This window comes from Arvicola amphibius, chromosome 10 (assembly GCF_903992535.2).
Source record: "Arvicola amphibius chromosome 10, mArvAmp1.2, whole genome shotgun sequence".
NCBI lineage: Eukaryota > Metazoa > Chordata > Mammalia > Rodentia > Cricetidae > Arvicola > Arvicola amphibius.
This window is the reverse complement of record NC_052056.1, coordinates 109,344,848-109,369,824: the sequence shown is the minus strand read 5'-3', so window position 1 is coordinate 109,369,824 and position 24,977 is coordinate 109,344,848. Positions and strand designations below refer to the sequence as shown.

The 24,977-nt window shown below is 45.0% G+C and overlaps 1 protein-coding gene and 2 long non-coding RNA genes across 4 annotated transcripts in view; 1 reads left to right on the top strand and 2 right to left on the bottom strand.

Moving 5' to 3' along the window:
* Window positions 1-6,435: 6,435 nt before the first annotated feature.
* Window positions 6,436-8,890, bottom strand: LOC119825638. The gene is made up of 2 exons (XR_005287245.1): window positions 8,042-8,890; window positions 6,436-7,347 (listed from the first exon to the last, which is right to left on the bottom strand). It is a non-coding gene; the product is annotated as an uncharacterized LOC119825638 (long non-coding RNA).
* Window positions 8,891-11,928: 3,038 nt separating this feature from the next.
* On the bottom strand, window positions 11,929-17,103 carry LOC119825637. Its single transcript, XR_005287244.1, has 3 exons — window positions 16,625-17,103; window positions 15,934-16,055; window positions 11,929-13,024 (listed from the first exon to the last, which is right to left on the bottom strand). It is a non-coding gene; the product is annotated as an uncharacterized LOC119825637 (long non-coding RNA).
* Window positions 17,104-17,208: 105 nt separating this feature from the next.
* Window positions 17,209-24,977, top strand: part of Pan3 (poly(A) specific ribonuclease subunit PAN3) — a 115,774-nt gene continuing 108,005 nt past the window's right edge. For both annotated transcript variants that reach the window (XM_038345164.2, XM_038345163.1), the window contains exon 1: window positions 17,209-17,635. In XM_038345164.2, coding sequence (XP_038201092.1) covers window positions 17,209-17,635 — 427 coding nt within the window. The remainder of the gene's footprint in view (window positions 17,636-24,977) is intronic.

Genomic DNA, 24,977 nt, shown 5'->3' with positions numbered 1-24,977 from the left:
GCAACCGATGTGAAGTTACATGGATCAGGTGAACATTTTTAAAGCGACATTTCAAACGAATGCTTTCACTTCCTCTGTTGTTGGTCGGACTGGGTTGTTGACCTCTTAAGCCACTTTTCGGTTTTTAAATTTTGCTAAGAATCTCTTCTGAGATTTTTGTATTCACTTTCTTAGCATTGCAAACAAAGTTCTTTTTTTTAAAAAAAATACCTTCGTCCTCAAAAATCTCGCCTGCTAGGATGGCTTCTTTCAAAGCCCCAGAAAGAGCCGTGTGGGAGAGGGAGTGCTGAGACTGGAACCCAGGCTGTGAGCGCTATAGGAAGGAAGAAGTACGGCAACTTCTACAGGACACACTGCCATTTTAAGTACGGCAACTTCTGCAGGACACACTGCCAATAATAATGCGAACCAGAAGCTCGCCAAGAACAGAAAGCCACGGCTCCAAGGAACGTGCTCATACACATGCTCACTGCTGCACTAGTCACGATGGCCGAAAGGTGGGAGCAAGTCAAACGTGCCCTGAAGAAGACGTCCAAAGGACGTGGGTTTCTGCCAGTACCTGCAGGCACTGCAGCCTTGAGCAGCCCTGAGGTGGGAAAAGTGGGTGCTTGTTTACTAAACAGTTTGAGTTTTTCAAGGTGAAAGTAGATCTGAAGATTGGTTCCAGGGCAAAGTAAACACGTGACCTGGTTATCTTCTGTTGACTCAACGCAGCCCGGAGTTACCTGAGCAAGTCTCAACTGGGGGACCGCCTCGGTTAGACTTGCCTGTGGGAGGAGTATTTTCTTGATTGCTAATTGCTGTAGGTGAGCTCAGCTCACCGTGGCTGGTTCCATCTCTAAGCCCATGCAGAAGGTGAGCAGAGACTAGAGAGCATCGTGTAAACAGTTTTCCTCCATGGCTCCTGCCTTTGCTGCTTGAGTTCCTGCCCTGCCTCAGGCATGGACTGTGACCTGAAATGGAAATATAAAAGAATCCTTTTCTCCCGACATTCCTTTTTGGTCGTGGTGTTTACCACAGCAACAAAAACAAAGTAGGACACACGGCACTACTAACCACTTATAAATGTTTTTTTTTTTTTAAAGATTTATTTATTTATTTATTTATTATGTATACAATGTTCTGCCTGCATGTTGACACCAGATCTTATTACAGGTGCTTGTGAGCCACCATGTGGTTGCTGGGAATTGAACTCAGGACCTCTGGAAGAGCAATCAGTGCTCTTCACCGCTGAGCCATCTCTCCAGCCCCACTTATAACTGTTAATTTTTTTCTTATTTTTCTTTTCCCCATCCATTCCTTTTCCGTCTTCCTGTCTTTCCCTCTCACTGCTTCTTCCTTCCTCAGTCTCTGGCGTATGGGACTGAAGGCATACATCACCACATACGACATCGAAACCTTTTAATGTCTTTCACATGGGTTGTCACGATACTTTCCCAGTTCTCATTTTGTTATTATTTTTTTTTTTGTTATTTACTTTTGGGAGACTTCTGTGGGGTGGTATATCATATATAGTAAATGAACAAAGCAGATACTATTGGTCAATGAATAATCACAAAGCAGGCACACTTTTAAGAAAGCATTGCTAATATCCCAGTTCTTCGCATTCCCTTCTAAGCGCTCTCCTCTCTCCCTTCTAAACGCCACCACATCCTAACTTCTAATACCATAGATCAGGTTTGCCAACCTACACTTGTAAATAAATGGCATATTACAAGACCGACTCTCTCCCCTAGTTTTTCTCTTATAAGAGAACCTCACGTTCATGTGATTCAACTACGTTGCTCATATAGCAATAATTACTGACAGGTAGTATTCTACAGATGAATGTTTACCCATTGTTTTATATTCCATATATACATATATATATATTCCATATAGATACCAATGTTTTATATTCCATAAGCATTAGTATTTGTGATGGTTAATGTTGGGCATCCCACCTAACTGGGTCTACAATCAACTAGGAGACAAACCATTAGGCGCACCTATAAGGGACTATCTTGATCAGGTGACATGAAGTTGATCATTCTAAATATGGTCAGCAGTTTCTGGTAGCAACCAGATAAAAAGGGATCCTTAGGGGAAAGCCTTTGCTTTTTACTTGCTTGCTTCTAGTTGTCTTCTGGTCATGCTCTTCAGTTTGTCTAATTGGCAGATGCCACTGGCATTTTTTGCTAGCATCAGAATGCAGCTTCTTCAGTCTGCCAACATGGACTGAAGATCAGCTACTTTCTAGGAATCCTCCAGGCCTTCAGCACCAGGCTGCTGAGGCATCCAGTTTTCTGGACTGAGCAGCTACCAGGCTCTCAGTCTCTCTAGTGGGAAGGTACTCTACAGAACTTCCCGGACCAAATCATGTAAGCAAACCTGAACAATCCTCTTTTAATACATATTCATTGTATGGGTGTTATAAAGATGAATACTTTGCATTGGTATGGATCTTGTTTTAGTGATACAAATTTAAAGTCATTTTTGTTATATGTATATTTCTTCTCTTGATTAAGGTATTGTGTTTGTGCAGATCATTTAAAAATGTAATATATAATTAAAAATATAGGTTAATAATCATATAAAATGGTCAAGCTTTTAGTCATGTTAGTTAGGTTTTCTAGATGTACAGATATTTTTCAGATGGATAGATATTCTTCAAACCATCAAAGGCTTAAAGAATATGGCACTTAACTGTTTTAAAAACTTAGACTTTTGGGCTGGAGAGATGGCTCAGAGGTTAAGAGCACTGACTGCTTTTCCAGAGGTTCTGAGTTCAGTTCCCAGCAACCACATGGTGGCTCACAACCATCTGTAATGAGATCTGGTGCCCTCTTCTGGCCTGCGGGGATATATGCAGGAAGAAACCCTGTATACATAATTAATAAATAAATCTTAAAAAAAAACTTAGACTTTTCTCAACAATGAAACACATCTGCTCCTGGCTGCACCAGTCTACTTCAAGAAAATGATGGGCATCAAAGAGGCTCCTTATCAGGTTTGTTAGGCATTTGGGCAAGAAATTGCTCTTGCCTGGACTGCTTAATATTATGTTGTATAAACTGGACATGCAAGACCCACAGAAAAATGACTGCTGAAATTGCCTAAAAAAAATGAGACAGTCCTTCAGGCTTCCAGCTTCATGAAAGAGTCTGACAGACATTCTGCAGGACACAGAAGAAAGTGACTGACAAACTGCCAGTATAGGTGGAACTGTCTTTGAAATTTCCTGCTTAATGAAAAAGTCTGCTCGATACTATGGGCCTGTCGGCTGAAGATGGATGTCTGCAATGTTACAGAAGAACTTTGGGTGACTGTCCAGGCAGCAAGATGTCTCTGTCAATTCTAGAGTTCTGGGCTTTGCTTACAATGCAAATGCTTCCTGTTTACTTAGGTAGTATTATATCCTTCTGGAATCTTTGATGGAGTTGAAGAATAGTTAAAATTATAGTTTTCCTTAGTTATAATAAAAGATAAGGGGCTGGAGAGACGGCTCAGAGGTTAAGAGCACTGGTTGTTTTTCCAATGGTCCTGAGTTCAATTCCCAGCAACCACATGATGGCTCACAACCATCTGTAATGAAATCTGTTGCCCTCTTTCTGCCTGCAGGCACACATACAGACAGAACACTGTGTACATAATAAATAAATATACACAAAATTAAAAAAACAAAAAAATAAGATAGATATAAATATTATAACTATAATTCTTGTTTGATACCTTTTTTATGTAATTTTACTATATTAAAATTAAAACCTTCCTTTTTATTTGGAAAGAAAAGGGGAAATGGTGTGGGAAGTCCTTCTGTATATGTGTTGCTTTTATTAGTTAGTGAATAAAGCTTCTTTGGTCTAGGACAGGGTAGAATAGAGTAAGATGGGACTTCCAAGCAGGTAGAGGAGGACAGAAGGCAGAGTCAGGGAGATGCCAAGTATTTGCCAAAGGAGACAGGCACCCCAGAACCTTACTGGTAAACCTCAAGTTTCATGGTAAACTGTAAAATAATAGAAATGGGTTAATTTAAGATGTAAGAGGTAGTTAATAAGAAGCCTGAGCTAATAGACCAAGCAGTGTTTTTTGTTTGGTTGGTTTTTTTTTTTTTTTTTGGTTTTTCGAGACAGGGTTTCTCTGCAGCTTTTTTAGAGCCTGTCCTGGAACTAGCTCTTGTAGACCAGGCTGGCCTCGAACTCACAGAGATCCGCCTGCCTCTGCCTCCCGAGTGCTGGGATTAAAGGCGTGCGCCACCACCGCCCGGCCTCCAAGCAGTGTTTTAATGAATATAGTTTCTGTGTGATTATTTCAGGTCTGGGTGACCAGGAACAAACAAGCAGCCTCCACCTATATATGGGTTCTGTTCCTCTGATGAGCCTGATCCAGCATTTCTCCTAATACTGGCCTATAATGAAGTGTTTTCTAGGACTAATGTACATATCTTTAGATGCACAACTGTTTAAACTTTGACTTTTCCTAAGTTGCTGAGGGTAGACTTGAACTTCTGACCCTCTTGCCTTAGCCACTGGAATAGCTGGAATTACAGGCACGTACCAGTTGGCTGTCTCCTCATCTGCAGATCTTTTACTTTTTCCTTTCAACCCTCCTTTTTTATTCTGATCAGGACTTCCAGTACAATGTTGAGGGAATTCCTAAGTCCTGATTTCAGATAGAAGATTTTCAACACTTCAGTGGCACATACAGCATGTCCTAGAAGTATGTGATAAAACTTACTATGTTAAATATGATGCCACAGCCTGGCGGTGGTGGCGCACAACTTTAATCCCAGCACTTGGGAGGCAGAGGCAGCTGGATCTCCGTGAGTTCAAGGTCAGCCTGGTCTATAAGAGCTAGTTCCAGAACAGGCTCAAAAGCTACAGAGAAACCCTGTCTCGAAAGACCAAAATTAAAAAGTATATATATGCACACACATGTGTGTACATATACACACACGCATATTTATATATTTATATATGTGCATATATATGATTCCACTTCTAGTTTATTGATTTAAAAACATTCATTTTCACTTACACATATATGTATGTCACTATGTGGGAACACACCATGTGTGTACAGATGCCCTGGAAGCCAGAAGAGCCTGTCAGATCATCTGGACCTGGTTTCAGGCAGTTGTGAGTTGCCTGACATGGATGTTGGGAACCTCAATATAGGTCCTCTACAAGATCAGCAGGATTATTAACTGCTTTCCAGGCCTTAGTTTCCTAATTAAAAATAAAAAAGCATAGGAATTAAATTTATGAAGTGTTTTCTGAACTATTTTTCTCTCATGCTGTTAATGTGATAGATAATATGGATTTTCAGCTGTCAAATTCCTGGAATATATTTGTCTTTTGTTGTGCTTATTATGTTGTTAGGTTCATTTGTTAGTGTTATATCCACACAATTTGTTGAAACAGACTTTTGTTGTATAGTCTGGGGTAGACTAGAAACTCCCTGTGTGGAAGTGCTGGATTTCAGGAACCACCATTCCAGGCTCAAGGCTCATTTTGTTAGTTTTCTTCAAGGAATCAGTTCTACTGACTCAGTGTTTATTGCCTATTGATTCTGTCTATTCCTCTCTACCATCTTTGAGCTTCATTAGATTTTTCTTCCTTTATGTCATTGCTTAATAATTTTCAGCCTCATTCCTAATCTATACATTTAAAGTTATTTCTTCTTACTGTCTTTAACTGTATCTCATAGGAGTGGACATATATTTTAAATGATCTATTTTAAATATTTTATTTATTATTTTATTTATTATTTTTCTTAGCTGTAAAGCACACAATATGCTCTACAGTCTATGGTACGGCCCGTGAGCAGGGATCTAGGCTGGAGATTTAAAAACATACACACACAGACAGAGACACGGAGACACGGGTCATCCCTGAAACAAGAATGCCAAGGATGCCACTTTATTGTGTTCAGGGGCAGCTTATATAGTGCTCTGCCCACACCCCAGTTCTCGGAATCTTTCCGCTGCAGCCACCAGAAACCACTCTCTCGTCTTGTGCTTAGAGCAGCTGCAAACAAGTTGTTTACAGGAAATTCAGGGTATGGGGGTCCACAGTCCCCAACAGCTCCCCTTTTTCTATATAATTAGACCAAGGTTCTGGACTGGCATGGGCATAGCACAAATATGATAGCAATAAGTTGGAAAATGCCCCAGCAAACATGCTTATTCTATTAAATGCTGGTACTGGCTACAAGATAGTCACAGCAGCCATCTGGCTGAAGGCAATTCCAGCTGCCACAAAGGAGGCCACAGCGGTGACAATAGTGGCCCACCCGTGGTGATCCACTATTGTCTCGGCCCGTTGGATTCCAGTGCCAGCCCAGACCCTAAATTATTTCTCTGGACCAGAGAGAGGGGAAGCGTCAGATTAAAGACACAACTCACATGGCTTTATCAAGAGGGAGATTCTCAGTGATCCCTCATGAAGTCCTGAGTTCACATCCTGAAAATTCCTCTGTGTTTATTCTCCAAACAGCCTTATATACCAAAACATAAACCGAAGGGGAAGTTCACTAGCATTTTGTTTCCTAGATAACCAGGTAAATGGTTGTGGTCACATCCACAGCTTTGACCACACCTTTCTATGCCATCTCTGTCACTTCTTCCTATCTTCTTGCTCTGTACACCAGCTCTGTCACATAGGCTGAATTAACATCTCTTTTCAGGCATTCTCCAAATTACAAAGAAGGAACAGCACAACCTTCTGACCCTTTGATAGGGATGGCGACAGGCTAGGTGACCACCTCCTGTGTGACAGGTGCAAACTGTGGCCTGGGATTCTGGTCGTCATACCACGTAGAAATATGAGCCTACATCGACCGGGATGGCTCAGCAGTTGTCCTCGAACTCCAGATCCTCTTGCCTCTACCTCCTTCAGTAAATCCTACCGGCATGTGCCACCACAACCAGCCGGGGTGGCAGGCAGGATTGGGGACCTTCTGCAGCTACTGCGCAGGTTCCTTAGGTCCAGTAGGAGAGCCTGCCGCTTGTGCCACAGACTCTTGGGTGCACAGAGCTGAGAACTGGCACCACCTTCTCCTCACCCTGCCACTGCCCACTCCATAGGTTGCACATAGATGGGCAGCCCAGTGGGGTCTGAGCGGCTCTGGCTTGTCTCAGTTCCAGCACTTGTTGTTGCAATGGCCGATGCTCCTGGCACTGCCGCAACATCCCCCTCAGTCCCACAACCTCCAGTAAACAATTTGGGGAAATTTGGGTGTCGTTCTCTAAACTACTTCCTGCTGTTTATTGGGTGAAGTTTCTTTGGGGGTATTCACAGCAACCTTCAGGGGATCTTGGTGCATCAAATCACATTAACCTTGAATGACTCCACAGGTTCCCATTTTCTGTGGAAAAAAAAAAAGCAGAATCTCTTTTCCAAAGCAACAAATCCTTAGACCCATATTTTAAAGTCAAGATACCTTTCTTAGCAGTTCCCAGAACCAAATGTCTCTCTCCAGTCAAAAAAAAAAAAAGACAACACAAGAATATACATAATCTGCTGGGTATTGGTGGCACACGCGTTTAATCCCAGCACTTGGGAGGCAGAGGCCGGTGGATCTCTGTGAGTTCGAGGTCAGCCTGGTCTATAAGAGCTAGTTCCAGGACAGGCTCCAAAGCTTCAGAGAAACCCTGTCTTGAAAAATAATACACACACACACACACACACACACACACACACACACACATAATCCAAATTCTCTGTGTACAGTCCATCTTTACGTGGCTTATTATTTCTTTACTCCTTTTAATCTGACTGTCTATACACTGTCTCTTTAAAAACTTACTCTTTTTCTTCCATTTTTTTTGAGGCCTTCGATTCACCCTCCCCATTCCCGAGTGCAATCTCTCAGCATGTACCTATTTCCTATCTCGCTGGGGCCTCCACTTGGAAAAGCACCCCATCTGCTCTATGCTCTGTGCACTAAGCGCTACAGTATGATCCACAAGCCAGGAACTAGGCTGGATATTTTAAAACACACACACACACACAGACAGAGACAAGGGGATATGGGTCATCCCTGAAACAAGAAAGCCAACCTTATTGTGTTCAGGGGCAGCTTATATAGTGCTCTGGCCATGCCCCAGCTCTCAGGGTCTTTCAGCTGCAGCCACCAGAAACCACTCTCCCGTCTTGTGCTCAGAGCAGCTGTAAACACAGGAAAACAGGTTGGTTTGCTCAAGAGCAGCTGCAAGCAAGATGTTTACAGGAAATTTAGGGTCTGGGGGTCCACAGCCCCCAACACTTAGCCTCTTGGGGCGTGTCCAACAGAGAATTTGGTTTGGTTTGGTTTTTGAGAGTGTCTCACTATGTCCCTCTGGCTTGCCTCGAACTCACAGAGATTCGCCTGCTTCTGCCTCCCCAATGCTAGACTCGAGAGATTACTATGCTGCTACTGGGAATCTAACATAACGCTTTGAACATGTTGGGTAAGCTTTCTACCACTGTTTCATCTTCAGTTCTACTTTCGTTTATTAATACAAAGATGCATTTATTTCTGTGTATGACGGTTTTGCCTGCATATGTTTGTGTACCTGCACTGTGTGTGTACTACATCCTCTTAGGTCAGAAGAAAATATTGTATTCCTTGGAACTGAAGTTACAGACAGTTCCCATGTGGGTGGTGGGAATTGTACCTGGGTCCTCTGAAAGAGATAGAGCTCTTACCTGATGGATCATTTCTCCAGACTCTCTATTTTCTTTTAAAGTTTGATTGTCAACATTATTTTCTACTCTAAGTCCACTGTGATTTATAAAATGGTATGTGGGGTTCAGGAGATGCTCAGGGGCAAAAGGCACACAGCGCTTCTTGCAGAGGACCTGGATTCATTGCCTGGTGCCCACATCTGGTAGTTCACCCCCCCCCCTGTAACTCCAGTTTTCAGAGATATGATGTCTCTTGGCCTTGACAGACAGCTGTACAGACACACATATAGTTAGAAATAATTTTTAAAAACCTTTATATGCTTTCACTGGGGTTGACTACCTTGAGTTGTTCATCAGGGAAGCCTCCACAACAATACAGGCAATTGCCACTGTTGTTGGTTGTTCAACAGTGCTAGAAGGTTTCTGGAGCCAACACATGTCCCATTTGCTAGACAGAGAGAAATCAAATCGGAACTGAGCTGGACACTTGCTTACCCTTGTAGTACAAGTAGGTGCTATACAGGCTGTTGGGTGAGAATTGTTAGCAACAGTCTTACTCACCTGTGAAATCTGGGTATAAATGTTATGCCCAGATCACTGAATCCCCCCAAAACCAACAAGGGGCTCTCCAGGATCCCCCAAGTCCACCCGGACCACTGGCCTGTAGAGCCTTCATCTGGCAGTTCTCTTTAATTTTCGTTTTGTGTCTTTCTGTTTTGGATATCCTTCTGTAAATGAGCCCAGAATCTGTTAGAGTCTGTAGATGGTCTATGCGCACATGTGGAAAGATCACATGCAGGGTACCTGGGGAGACATCCTCAGGGCCCTTCTGTGTTAGAGTCCCAGGACCCTTCTGTATGAGAGTGAATCTATCTGGTTTCTTTAGATAGACGTGCAGAAATGTTATATTCTTTGGGTCATCTACCGCTGCCCTGCTCGGGACACCCACTCTTATATCTTTAAAAAATAATAACAATTATGCCCAGATCACAGAGTCCCCCAAAAACCAATTAGGAGACCTGTATGTAAAAGCAAAGAGCCTTTATTCAAGCTTAAGCTTGGACTCTCCCTCTGTTCGACACAGCAGAGAGTGCCAAGCCCAATCGGGGTAGGGTTTTTTTTAATCATAGTAGAGGTTGGGGTGAGGGGATTTCCCCGGTTCAGGACCCTGATTGGCTAGCTAGGGGTATTGGCAAATGGAGACTAGTTCTGGGCTCAAAAACATCTGGTGATCTTTTTTTTTTTTTTTTTTTTTTTTTTGACACAAGGTTTCTTTGTGTAACAGTCCTAGCTGTCCAGGAAGTAGCTCTGCAAACCAGGTTGGCCTTGAACTGACAGAGGTGGGTCTGCCTTTGCCTCCGCCTCACGAGTACAGGGATTAAAGGCGTGTGCCAGCAAACTCATCTAATGGTTGGAATGTCAGGGACTTCCCCTTAGAAGCTGGCCATCCCTGGGTGGTGTCAGTTTATAGCTTTTGGTTGAAATGTCAGGTACTTCCCCTTAGATGCTGGCCATCCCTGGGAGGTGTCAGTTTATGGCTTTTCCTGGAACCCAGTGTAGGCAGCTGTGTGGTCTGGGGCCCACATAAACCCTACATACCAGCTAGAGATGTGCCTATTGGTGCAGTAGGGGCAAGTCTGCTAAGGGGTAACCTGATCATCAGGTTTGAGGCCTGCTCTACAAGAGGGATTCCTGTCTGATCCTGTAAGCTGGTTAAAAGCCCATGGCTGGGGAGGTCATGGGCCCTATAGGAGAAGCTACTGCTGTGTTGGCAAATGGACATGATTTGCCCATCAAATTGCCTTCTAAACCATTGTTTGTGCCCACGAATTAGTGCTATGTCTGCTTTGGTCAGAAAAGTTGCTCTTTGAGGTGGGCAATAGTAATTGTAGCTCACTTACAATCGGTGTAAGTGCTGAGAACAAGTACTTCTTGAATGATTAACCACAAATAGCTTTATCACGCTCTCCAAGGCGACAGAATGTGAGAGGTATGGTGCGTATCTAAAGGGAGTGGTGTGGATTGCTGACTTCTAGGTGTGCCTCGGCTGTTGCTTTCTTGAACCCATTGCAGGGGGAGGTTTCATGGAGCCCCACCCATTCTTCAGGATTTAAACGTGGGTAAATGGTTGGGAGTGACCTTCTTCTTCTTCTTCTTCTTCTTCTTCTTCTTCCTCTTCCTCTTCCTCTTCCTCTTCCTCTTCCTCTTCCTCTTCCTCTTCCTCTTCCTCTTCCTCTTCCTCTTCCTCTTCTTCTTCTTCTTCTTCTTCTTCTTCTTCTTCTTCTTCTTCTTCTTCTTTTGGTTTTTCGAGACAGGGTTTCTTTGTAGCTTTGCAGCATGTCCTGGAACTCACTCTGTAGACCAGGCTGGCCTCAAACTCACAGAGATCCACCTGCCTCCTGAGTGCTGGGATTAAAGGTGTGTGCCATCACTGTGCAGCAGGAGTGACATTTCTTTAGTGGGGTAGCCACTGAAAAGATGCCCATGCTCTTGTCAACAATCCTCATTCCAGCTCCTAAAACCCATTGGGTCACAAAACAAAACAACAGCAAAAAGGACATCAAAGGAGAAGTGGAGGAGGTAGTTGAGAAGAGGAAGGGGATCAGTGCAAGTGTAATAACAAAAGTCAAATGCCATGCCAAAACTTGTAATCAACAATATATTTTAATAAAAACATCTAAAAATAAAATGACAGTAACCATCAATGTGATAGTGTAGCTATTGCAAATAGGAAAATTTTACTTCTGAGTCACAAACAAAAATCTTAAAACAAGATTGATAGTTGCTAATAATCCAGTAAATTAAAGAAGCATGCTACATCTGAGTGATAAAGTAACTGGGAACACAAGGGAAAGAAACATAGCTCAGATCTTGTTCAAGTGTGTAGGGATGCGTTTAATCTTAGGGTGAGCTGGAGAGAATAGTGAATAAAATGAGAATGGGGAGACGGTTCAGTTGCTGCAAGCGCTTGCTGTCTATGCTGGCTGGTTTTGTCAACTTGACAATGGAGAGAGAGGGAGCCTCCATGGGAAAATGCCTCCATTAAGGTTGGGTTGCAGGCAAGTCTGGAGGGCATTTTCTTAATTAGTAATTGATGGGGGAGGGCCCAGCACATTGTGAGTGGGACCATCCCTGGGCTGGAGGTCTTGGGTCCTATAAGAAAGCAGGCTGAGCCGGGCAGCAGTGGCACACACCTTTAATCCCAGTACTTGGGAGGCAGAAGCAGGTGGATCTCTGTGAGTTCGAGGCTAGCCTGGTTTTTAAGAGCTAGTTCCAGGGCAGGCACCAAGAACTACAGAGAAACCCTGTCTCCAAACAAACAAACAAACAAACACCCCAGACTGAGCAAGCCAGTGAGCAGCACTCACTCCATGTAGCCTGTATCAGCTCCAGTTCCAAGTCCAGCCCTGCATAAGTTCCTGTCCTGACTTGCTTTGATATGAAGTGTAAGCCAAATAAACATTTTCCTCCCCAACTTGCTTTTGGTCATGTCATTTTTGGCCATTTTCATTATAGCAAAAGTAACTTCAACTAGTACACTGTGCAAGTGGGGGCCTAGGTTTGGTTTCAGGAACCCACAGAAAACACCAGCTGCAGAGGTAAGCAGCTGTAAATCAACACTCCTGTGGAGAGATGGGACTGCCGGCCTACAGCTTGTGTTTGAAGCACAGCAGCAGAAACAAAACTGCCTAGAAACACGGTAGAGAGGGAACTGACTCTCAGAAGTTGTTCTCTGACCTCCAAAAGAGTAGGAAGGCATGTGTACAGCCACACATACTACTAAATAAATAAACCCTAGGAAAAGAAAACAACCCACAACCAAACATCAAACAAAAAAACCTAACTTGGAAAGACTCAAATCCCATGATCTTGACTGCCTCATCAGAAAAAGAGCCAAGGATGGAGTTTTGAGATCTGGAATTAAAACTAAGTGTTTGCAGTGGTTTGAATAAAAATGGTACCCATATGCTCACAGGGAGTGGCACTAATAGGAGGTGTGGCCTTGCTGGAGGAAGTGTGTCACTGGGGGTGGCCTTTGAGGTTTCAGATGCTCAAGTCAGGTCCAGAGTCACACTCTCTTCCTGTTGCCTCCTGATCCAGATGTAGAATTCTCAGCTACCTCTTTGGCACCACGTCTGCCCCCTTGCAGACAGTTTCCTGCCATGCAATAGTGGACTAAACTTCTGAACTGTAAACCAGCCCCGATGAAATGTTTTCTTTCATAAGAGTTACCGTGGTCAAGGTGTCTCTTCACAGCAACAGAAACATGACCGTCTGAACCAAGTAAAGAAGCTCACAGGTCCTTCAATCTCAGAGATTCCCAAGGTTGCATACAAGACCGTATTTTCATGTTTCACAGGACTATTGGGAGGAACCTACGAAACAGAAGGCACCACCACAGTAACTGTCCAAGTAAATCATCAGCATCAGAAACGGAGGGATTCAGAAAGAATGCTAAATACTTGTCAGAAGTAAATCCCCACCTGCAACCAGATGGGAGAATAACTTTGCAAACGAAGACTTCCTCCAAGAGGTTCTTTATTCAGTACTCCAAATAACACTTTAAGGTAGGCATTCTTTTCAAATTTATCAAAAGCCACACATGTCTAACGTATCTGGGAAGAGGAAACCTCAATTGAGGAACTGCCTCCATCAGACTGTCCTGTGTGGACATTTAAAAAAATTAACGATCGATGTGAGAGGGCCCAGTCCACTGTGAGAGTGCCACTCCTAGGCAAGGTGGTCTTGGGTTTGAAGACAGTGAGGAGAGCTCCTCCAAGGCATTAGCTTCAGTTCCTGCCCTGAGTTCCCTAATGTGGGCTGTAACTTATAAGCTAACACTTTCTTCCCCACATCCACATTGTTTCCCTAGTGGAGTTGCTGCACTAGAAACAAACGCAGACACTATTATCTGTGTTCTTCAAACAGTATCCAGACAGCTGACTTCCAAAACTGTTTTGTAGGGGAGTTATCATATAGATCCACAGAACATCATAACTGTAAGTTTTCCTGGCTATGATTTTCATAGCTGCTTAATGTTCCAAGTGTGCACTCCACTACTGCTTTCACTCTGCCCTGTGGTTACACTTTAGGTTACTTGTGTAATATACTGCAACATAGTACACTAGAATATAAAACCTAGAGAGGTACTTTACTTTCTTGGGTTTATCTGTCAAGAAGAACAACAATATTTCTAACTGCTCATTTTACAAGCTAAGGAAATCAGGCAATTTACTTTTAGGGGTGGGGGAGTATGTCATCAGTGGTATATCAAAAGTACCCCTGTTCCTCCAACTTAATTCAGATTCAAAGCCAACTATTCATATGTTTTGATGATGCCATATAGACTTCCAGTTAGTGAGCCTCTACCAGTTCTAATCTGTAACTTACTGTTACCTTTTCCCGCTAGTTTTGGGGCATACCAGTTAACTAAGTATTTCTTATGGTGTCGATAATGTTTTTAAATAAAAGAGTTCAAAGGAGAGGGCTAAAGACTATGTGGACATGTATCAATCTATTGCATAAAAGCGCCTCTGGGGCTAATTCTATCAACATTTGATTGTGCTGACCTGAGACTGCTGAAGCTGCCTGAATATTTCAGCCTACTTTTTTCTAATTTGTTCAGAAGTATTTAGTCTAATTTTCTTCAAATGTGGTACTGAGGGTTGACAAACTTTATCATTGACATTTTCTATTGAGTCCATGCTAACTTCTGAGGCTCAATCTTTTTTTAAAATAATTTTTTATTTTATGTGCAGTCAATGTTTTGCCTGCATGTGTCTCTGTGAGAAAAGTGTCATTCCCTGAAACTGGAGCTACAGCTTCAAGTTGCTATGTGGGTGCTGGGAATTGAACCCAGGTCCTCTGGAAGAGCAGCCAGTGCTCTTAACTGCTGAGCCATCACTTCAACCCCTTAATCATACAATTTTAATTATTATATCTATATGGTTCTTTATGAATGCATGTTCATTTATGTGTATGTGCATATGTGTGCAGGGTACATACAGAAGCCAGAGGACAAACTCAGGTACCACCCTTAGAAAGGCTGCCTACCTCTGAGTCTCTCTCACTGCCTGGAACCCCAAGTAGGAAAGACTGGCTGGCCGGCTAGCACAGGGGTTCTTCTGTCTCTGCCTTCCCAGTACTGGTTTTATAAGCACATCTACCATGCCCAGCATTTTTATTGGGTTCTAGGGAACTGAACTTAGTTCTTCAAACTCATAAGGCAGCATTCTGACTGAAGCATCCCGAGGCCATATCTTACATACATTGTATGTCAGAGCCTAATACAGATCTTGCTTAGTATGTAATACATGGTAGATTCTCATTAAGGTTAGCTTGAACAATATGTTGTGTGGGGTATGAATCCACCTGTGCTCTCACTAGAAACATCATCTTCCTTGTCAAGTCATTAAAAGCCATGCAAGTTTATTTAGCGATAGTAAAACACAACACAAACAGCTCAAGTTTTGTCACCAGGGAAGTCCTGGGTTGGAACTAATAAACTTTGGGGAATTTTATACTTTACTCTGCTCAGGGACAATCTGCCTTTCTTTTCAGGATCCTTATGGGGATCCTTTTACTTCTAAAAGGAAATGTTTAATGTTGCTACTTAGTATGTTGTGATAATTTCTAATTGCTCTCAAGAAAAACTCCAATCCCACAAGATCGTCTGAAAAAGACTTTTATGGACTCTGCTCAGCCATCTGCCGTCACTGATCTCCCAGCAACCTGACCTGTTTCACCCACGGCCTCTTTCACAAGCTGTTTGGTTTGTCTAGAATGCTCTTTCTCTACATACCTAGCAGCAATAAAAGGCAATTGCTAAGCCCTAATGGTTTCTTCCCAGACACAGACGTTTATGTGCGTCAGTTCACACGGTACAAAGTTGGGACTTCTGTTCTCAGATGTACACAAGAGGCAGAGAGAGGCAAGCGGCTTACGAACGCAGATCTGAATTCAAGGGTGCTTTCAACTCCTCTGTTCTGTCAGCCCTCTCTAGGTAGTTCCACAAAGTCCCCTCTGACAGCTGAGAGCCTAATTTACACTGCCTGTATCTTTTTTCTCACTTGCGGGAGGATAAACAAGCCATCTGAACTCAGGGTTGACTGCATCTTTTGCATCCCCTGCTCCCTTCCAGTTCCTGGTACACTTAAGGAACATCACCAAATACTTGAGTATTTAATGAATGAAAACTGCTTTCACACAGAAAGATACAGCTTAGAATTTAGCTAGGCAACATCACTAGGCTTACTAGATTGGGATTCTACAGCATGCATCTCACCCTTTCTGTAGTGTGGTACTTTTGGGTATATCCATTCTTCTTTGACTTCGTCAGGTTGCCACAACTCCTTAAATACCGCCCACACCCGTCCTTTTCATAACAGATTTGTCTTTTGAGAAAATCTTGCAGAGAAAAAAAAACTTTTAAACGTTAAAATCACTTCAATGTTGTTCTTCAAATGTCTTAACGCCTCTCCCCTTTAAAAACAAACAAACAAACCAACCAAACAAAAACCAGGTAGTGGAGTAGGTTGGACACCGAGGGAAAACTTTAAAAACCGAATTTCGAACGCAAGGTAGGAAAGCATTCCAGCACGTTTGGAAAGGGCTCTCCCCGTGCTGCCGAGGCAGCAGTGTCCCAGGTGGCATCTTATTTTTCAGAAAAGAATCAAAGCAGAGGAAACAGGTGCCGCTCTAAGCGGGGGGTTGGTTGACATCAACGGTTCTGGCTCCATTTTTTGACAATGAGCCCAGAAGCTAAGGCTATCTGGCTAGTAGTTCCATCATCTTCAAGGGCCGGGGGGAGGATAAAAAAGGATACAGGGGTGCCTGGGGAAAGGAAAGGAGAGGAAACGTGGCAAGGGGACCGACAACCACCCTCCTCTTCGGGGAGCGAGGCTGGGCCGCGTCCCCATCCCAGGACCCGTGACGGGCTGTCAATTTTGTCTTTGCACTTCAAAGCTGACAACCACCTGGCTCAGGGAGGAGACTCTAAGGAGGGCATCCTTTCTCGCGAAGCGTCAGCACCCGACCCGCGACGAGCGGAAGGCCACGCAGGGTCTCCGGCTGGATCAACCGCCTACCGGTCTGCTCGCGAATGCCCCCGGGGGGCCACGCCTGCCACCCCGGCCAGGCCTTTACCCACAAGCCCCCGCGCCGGGCGCGCACGCGCAGAGGCGGCGGCCGTCTCAGGAAGAGGAAAATGGAATAAACAACTCGGAGGAACCGGAGCGCGCGACGGCGAGCGGAGGCAGAGTTTTAAAAACAAGCCGGCTCCCTCCGCCGTGCCATCCCCGTCCAGCCGCCGGCCGCCGCCGCTTTCCGGGTCCCCCACAGCCCCGGGCGCGCGCCAGCTGCGTTGCGTCCCGCGCGGCCCCTTTAAGGACAGCGGAGAGGGAGAATCCTCACTCGCCGCCCGCCCCTCCCCCTCCCCGGGCGGCTCCGGCTCCCTCAGCGGGCCCAACCCGCCCGCCCGGCTTCCATCCGGCTCCGGCGGCGGCTCCTTCCCGCCCTCGTCTATGGTGGCGGCGGCGGGGGACGCGGCTGCGGCGTGGCCATGAACAGTGGCGGCGGCCTCCCGCCCCCCTCGGCCGCCGCCTCCCCGTCGTCGTCCTCGCTGGCGGCGGCCGTGGCGGTCGCGGTCGCGGCCTCGTCGGGCGTCGGGGGCGTCCCCGGCGGGCCGGCTGCGGGCGTGAAGCTCAAGTACTGCCGCTACTATGCCAAGGACAAGACGTGCTTCTACGGGGAGGAGTGTCAGTTCCTGCACGAGGACCCGGCCTCCGGCGCGGCCCCGGGGCTCGGCCTCCATAGCAACAGCGTCCCGCTGGCGCTGGCCGCCGCGTCGGGGGCCGGCTTTCCTCCCGGAGCGCTCCCGGGCGGGGGTGCGGGGCCGCCCGCGGGACCCAAGAAGCCGGAACTGGGCGTCCCGGGGACGGCGGCAGCGGGCGGCGGAGGCGGCGGACTCGATGGACCGCGGCTGGCGAGTGAGTGAGGCCCGGGCGGTGCGGTGCGTTACGGGCGGGCCGGCCGAGCGCGGGTGGGGACGAGGCCTGAGGCCGCCCGTTGCCCCTCACCTCCGGGGCGGCCCGGGAGGCCTAGGCCCTGCGTAGCCCTCCTTCCTTCTTCCTGCTTCCTCTCCGCCGCCGCGGGCGAGCCCGGGAGCTAGAGGAGGAGGCGGGTTTCCCGGGAGTGTGGGTGGATGGAAGTGTTGTCGGAGGGGGGGGGCGGCTCCGGGAGTGGGTGCGAAGATGGGGGGGGATGGGCCGCGGAGTGTGAGCAAAGGGGTGTCGTTTCCGGGTGTGTATGTGTGGAAAGGGGCCGGGTTTGCGAGCACATGTGTTCGTGCGTTCCCGTGTGAAGTGCCGTCTGCCTAAAGTTGAGGTTCACCAGTGGGTGTGTATGTGGGTAGGAGGCGGGAGGTGAGGGGCGGGCTTAAGGCGCGTTAGCTTTGCTGGGAAGGACGCGAAAAGTTTTGCTGGAGGGTTTTGGGAGCAAGGTTTGCGGTGCTGGAATTGCTTTCTAAGGATGTCGAAGGGGCGGGGTGGTGTACGGAGATCAGCCCTTTTTTTTTTTTTTTTATTTAAAGCGTGCATAAATTCTATAGAGAGCTTAGACTAGGGATTTCCGAGGACTTGCTCTCTGGTAGCTTTCTGGAAGGCTCGAGTAAGTGAACTGGGTGTCCGCCGGAATCTTGTTTTTCTGGTAACATTACATTGAGTGAACTCTCAGCATTGTGCCTCAAGAGCATCTCCCAGTACACAAGCTATCGTGAGAATAATTTAGGGCTGTGTACGTAGAGCTTTTTGAGTGGAGCTTGTTGTAACTATGAATGGCTTGTATAAGGTTGGCCTTGAACATTAATTAAAGTAGGTGCCTGATTTCCCCTTGGTTTAGATCTTACAATAACGCATAGCTTATTTTTAAAAGTTTGCTTCTTTTAGAATGGTGGACGTCTCTGTTTACCGAAGTTTATATGCATTAAATGTTTCCTAAAGAATAGTTACATTATTGCTGGGAGTTAGCCGTTAAATTTTAATTTTTTTTAGTTACCTTTATCTGTATCTCTGTATGTTTGTGTGTGTGTGTGTGTGTGTGTGTGCCCACCATAGACAGCATAGTTACAGAGGTCAGATGACAGTTTGGGGAAGTCATTTTTCAATAGTGTAGGTCCTGGAGCTGGAACTCAGGAGGTCAGTCAGGCTTGTCAGCAGGCACTTTAATTACTGTGCTCAACAGGCCAGTGTTGTCTGTGTCCCCCTTCTCCTCTTCCCTGTTAACTTTTTTGTCAGGGTTTCACTCTGTAGCCCAGGTTGGTCTGAATTGGAGACTCCGCTACCTCAGCCTCATGAGCTGGGATTACAGGTGTGCCATCATGCCCAGTGGAAGTTTTCTTAAAGGTAAATTTTAGGAAGTGAAGGTGTGCTTCCAGTTAAATTGAGGATAATGTGTGATTGTAATGGTAAGGAAATGGAAAAAGAACAGTGTCTGTCCTGGTGTGCTTTCTGTTGCTGTGTTAAAACACCACAACCAAGCTGCCATCCTGTTTACAGAGCCAGGACAGGCTCCACAGCTACACAGAGAAACCACAAAATCCACCACAACCAAAAGTAACTTGGGGAGGAGGAAGGGTTCATAACCTGTTAGAGTCCATTGATGAGGGAAATCAGGCACAAGTAGGAACCTGGAGGCAGGAACTAAAACAGACCAAGGAGGAAGACTACTTACTGGTTCTTTCTCTGGCTTGCTCAGCTACCTTTCTCAAGCCCAGGTTCACCTGCCCAGGGGTGGTACCTACCTTAATAGACTGCTGGGCCCTCCTCCATCAGTTGTCACTATATCTGGCCCTGTGACATTTCTTTAACATGGTTGGCTTCTGTCTTCTTTCTTGGTAGGCTTGAATTAATAGCTGTTCTGACTGTGTACAACTTAGTTGTCCAGTCTGTTTCTCAAACTCTTAGGATAGCCTTCACCCACTAATTAGTGGTACAAGGAAATTAAAATAGACAACATATTCCAAATATTGCCATTATGAAACATCTGAAATCTGTTAGTTGCTGACTGGTATTAGAATCTTTTTTTTTTTCCTTCTAGACAGGGTTTCTTTGTAGCTTTGGAGCCTGTCCTGGAACTTGCTTTGTGTAGACCAGGCTGACTTTGAACGCACAGAGATCCCTGTCTCTGCCTTGAGAGCTGGGATTAAAGGCGTGCCCCACCACTTCAAGTGAATATTTAAATGTAGCACAGTGCAGTGTCTTGCCAGCAAGAGATCATAGCAGAACTCCATGTTAGACTCCATACTCCTTCATTGGTATTTTGTCTAGCCTCCTTGGAATTTTATGTTCATGTGCATGTGCTTTTAGGCTTTTAATTGAAGTACTTGTTTAAAACTAGAATCACAGTCCATTTCATGTTGCTGTAATAGAAAAACATAGATTGAACAATTTACAAAGAAAGGAATGTCGGGGTCTGGCAAGATGGTTCAGAGGGAAAGAACCAACTCCTGCAAGTCCTCTGATCTCTACACTTACTGCATTTCTACTCGTCCCCAATAAATAAATGACATATTTAAAAAAAGAGAGCCAGGCGGTGGTGGCACATGCCTTTAATCCCAGCACCTGGGAGGCAGAGGCAGGCGGATCTCTTGTGAGTTCAAGGCCAGCCTGGTCTACAGAGCTAGTTCCAGGACAGGCCCAAAAGCTACAGAGAAATCCTGTCTCGAAAAATCAAATAAATAAAATACGGGGGGGGGGGAGGGAGAGAGAGGAGGGAGAGAGGGAGGGAGAAAGAGAGAGAGAGAGAGAGAGAGAGAGAGAGAGAGAGAGAGAGAGAGAGAGAGAGAGAGAGAGAGAGAGAGAGAATCTCAACTTTATAAATCCCCACACTTGGTAGGTGGAGGCAGGAGGATCAGAAGTTAAAGGTCATCCTTTGTCACCCAAGAGTTAGACTGGGTTACAAGGAAGCCCAAAGGAAAAGAAATGCATTTGTATTGGAGGTTGAAAAGTCCAGCATCAAGGTTTTTGCCTGTATGGAAAAGACCTTCATATCATGCCATTCTCAGCAGAAAGAACAAGAGAGCAAAAGAATGCCAGACTGCTTCCATTATACATCTGATCCTGAGATAACTAGTCCAGTCTCCTCAACATCAGTCTGCCCGTGAGAGAGAACTCCTGTGATAGAATAACCTCCCTTTTGTTTGTTTTGCTTGTTTTTGGTGCAGCCCTGGCTGTCCTGGAATTTTCCTCTAGATCAGGCTGACCTCAAACTCACAGAGATCCACCTGCCTCTACCTCCGCGCTGTGAATAAAGGTATACGCCACCACCACTGGGCAGAATCACTTCTTACTAGGCGTTTTTTTCCACATCTGTTGCATTGGGGATTTAATTTCTAACACATGAACTTCAGGGCTCATTCAAATGGAAGCATTTGGCTTCTGAACTCTAAAAAACATTGTCCTCACAATGCCCAATTCATTCCTTCATCTCAGTAGTCACAAGACTGTTCATTCCTTCCACTAGCAGTTTAAAAGTGCAAAGTCCATAGTCACATTTAAGTCAGATATGGGAGGAGATGGAAAGGATGATTCCGGAGGCACCTTCCTCTCTCCCGGAGTCTGTATAATTAAATTACATGTCTCTAGCATTTAGTGCTGGAACAGGTAGGTATAGGGTAAATGTTCTTATTCCAGAAAGGAATAGGTAGGAAAGGGGTAGTTTGTCCCTAGTGGGACTTTTAAAATCTCTTACCTTGGTTTTTTCCATGTTGACTTGGACATTGGTGACCTTACAATTCTGTGGTGTCGGGTTAGTTGCTACTCAGGTATTTTCTGAGTAGGGGCTGTGAATGTGTGACATAAACTCCCTGTAAGACTCAAGGCTCTCCAGGACACCTTTTGAAAGTGGTTGTGAGCTTGTCACAACCCCTTAGATTTTACATTGTTTGACAGTCTGTGTGACGTAAATCCTGTATCCCTTTCCTTGGCTGTGGATTATGCTTCCTGGACTTCCTTGAGTGGTAGCTACTGGGAGCAGAGAACCTGGCGGATTTGGCAACAAGCCTGAAAGGGCAATCTGGCCCTGGGCGCCTAAACTATTTTGCTTTCTCCAAGCTCTGGGTTAGTCCAGGGAGAGGCAATCTCAGAGGTCTTTAAATGTCCTAACTGGCATTTTCTGTGTATTCTTAACCTCTCTCCCTTTTACTTCCTATTATAGTTCTTTTTATTTTTCTTTTGTAACAGGGTTTTCTGTAGCTTTTGAAGCGTATCCTGGAACTCGCTCTGTAGACCAGGCTGGTTTTGAACTCAGAGATCCGCCTACCTCTGCCTCTAGTGCAGGGATTAAAGACATGCGCCAGACCTCATTATAGATGGTTGTGTGAGCTACCCCATGTGGTTGCTGGGAATTGAACTCAGGACCTCTGGAAGAGCAACTAGAAGCCAGTGCTTTTGACCTGAGCCATCTCTCCAGCCCAGGTCTTTTTATTTTTATTTCTCCCTTTCTTCTTTCCTTCCTTCCTTCCTTCCTCCGGTTTTATGAAAAAGGGTTTCCTCATGCAGCTGTGGCTGTTCTGGAACTCACTCTGTAGACGAGGGTGGCCTCAAAGTTGGAGATCCACTTGCCTCTCTGCCTCCTGGTGCTAGGGTTAAAGTTTTGTGCCACTACTACCCTACAGTCTTTTTAAATTAAAAAAAAAAAAAAGAAAAAGGAACCCATGAGTTAAAATGGGTTTGCCTGCATGAGCATGGGTGTGGTATTATTACTGGAGCACAGGCAATTTACCAGTGGCTACATCCCTGAAGAAAAATAATTTCTGTTCCCCCAGTAGCCATTAACTAGCAATAGCTCCTTGGCTAGGAGTGGGGCTTCATGAGCTCTTTCCCCATCCCCACTGGAGTGTCGACATGTTCCATCTTGTGCAGTAACAAGTTCATGAGTTCCACAGTTGTGTCATGTCCAGAAGATAGTTTCAACAATATTCATCCCCATCCTCCAGCTCTTACTTCACACTCTCTTTCCCAGTGTTCCAAGAGCCTTGTGGCGGTGTGAGTGTGCCTGTGTGTGTTACAGATGCTAGCCTGTTTAGAGTACTCAACAGTTACTTTTTCTCAGTGCTTAAACCAGTTATGTGTCTCAGTTATTAACTGTTGCCCACTGCAAAGGGAGGAACCGTCTCTGACCAGTGTTTCTTAATGGAGTAAATTGGTGGTGCAGCTGTGCAGAGTTGAAAGGTGAAGTTCGCAGAGCCCTCTGGCTCTATCCGATTCTGCGTATGGCCGCATTCTTGGTTTGCACTCCTAAATGTTCTTTGTGCTTTCACGTAGTGAGGTTGCAGATTTCCTAAATCTTTCTGTTTAGCTTCTCTCTTTTTTGTTTTTTTTTAAATTTATATGTTTGTTTATTATGTATATAGTGTCCTGCCTGTATGTGTTCTTGCAGGCCAGAAGAGGGATCTAGATCTCATTATAGATGATTGTAAGCCACCAGCCATGTGGTGGTTGAAAATTGAATGCAAGACCTCTGGAAGAGCAACCAGGGAGTGCTCTTAACATCCTTAACCTCTGGACCATCCCTCCAGCCCCAGCTTCTCTCTCTCTCTCTCTCTCTCTCTCTCTCTCTCTCTCTCTCTGTTTCTCTGTCTCTCTCTTGTTCTCTGGTTTTTTTTGAGACAGGGTTTCTCTGTAGCTTTGGAGCCTGTCCTGGAACTAGCTCTTGTAGACCAGGCTGGTCTTGAATTTACTGATTGCCCTTTCAGGCTTGCTGCCTGCCTCTCTGGAGTGCTGGGATTAAAGGTGTGAGCCACCACAGCCCGGCCCTAGTTTCTCTTTTAATTGCAAATTCTGGTGTTTTTGCTTTTCAGACCTTGCACACTGTTAAAGGTAGTTGAGCAGTTCGTTTGTATTTCCTATAGAAACTTTAGCCAGAAACCCTCATTCATTGTTCTGTTTCAGCTTTCCTCTGGCAGGGACAGAAGTTGGCCAGATTTTGACACAGTAAGGAGATGATGAGCTGCTTGCTTTTTAATAGGAAGGGCCTTGTTAGCTCATATTCTGAATAATATTACATTATATGAATGTATTATCTGCTTTCTAATTTTACTGTTAGTGGGCACTTGGATTGTGGATTTTTTTTTTTTTTTCGTTCTTTCGAGACAGGGTTTCTCTGTAGCTTTGGAGCCTGTCCTGGAACTAGCTCTTGTAAACCAGGCTGGCCTCGAACTCACAGAGATCCACCTGGCTGGATTGTTAATTTTTGTCTGTGAAGAAAAACAGTTATATATGTGGACTGGAGAAATGCTCAGTGTGTAGGGACACTTACTTGATCTTCCTGAAGAGTTCAGTTCCCAGCACTCATACCCTATAGCTTCCAACCACCTGGATCTCCCATCTCCAGGGGATCTGATGCCCATTTCCAGCCTCTGTTGGTAACTTGTACACACTTGTATACATAGACATAGACACATACGTAAGAATAAAAATCAAATTATAAGAAATCTAGGTGTATTTGGAGAGTTTCTTGCTCAGTTAACTAGGTGTAGATTGGTAGGTACAATTCAGTTTCAGTAACCCATGCGAACTTTCTCCCTTTAGAAGTTTATGAATTTTGGGCATTGTGTGTTCGTAGTTTGACATTATCTGTCATAATTGCAGCTATTTTGGTGGCTAGGATGCGTGATATTACTCTCTTTTATATCCATGTGTGATTTTAACAATTTGAATTAGTTAACAATGACATCAGAATATATAAGAGGGAATATGGATTTTTTTTTAAGTGCAATGCAAAACAGTATAGAATTTAGGCTCCTTGATGGGGCAAGACTTTATATTTGCCCCACTTCCTACCTAACCACTGACTTAAATATGGGCATTTGAGTTTTTTTTTTAAATATTTATTTATTTACTTATTATATATACAATATTTTGTCTGTGTGTCTGCCTGCACGCCAGAAGACGGCACCAGACCCCATTACAGATGGTTGTGAGCCACCATGTGGTTGCTGGGAATTGAACTCAGGACCTTTGGAAGAGCAGGCAATGCTCTTAACCTCCCAGCCATCTCTCCAGCCCGGGCATTTGAGTTTTTGACTCTTGCTTTAGTATTTCACATTAGCGGAATATTTTGTTACTGTTCCAGATAGGGTTAAAGTAACTTAGGAAGTTAGTGTTGGGAAAAAGTCTTTCATTACTTTGCAGGCATTGCAAGGGTGAGCCAGGAAGGCTTTAGGATAATAAGTTGCCATGATGTTTCACCCTTGTCAGAGAAGCAGCCTCCCTCCCTCCCTCCCTCCCTCCCCTCCCTCCCTCCCTCCCTCCCCTCCCTCCCTCCCTCCCT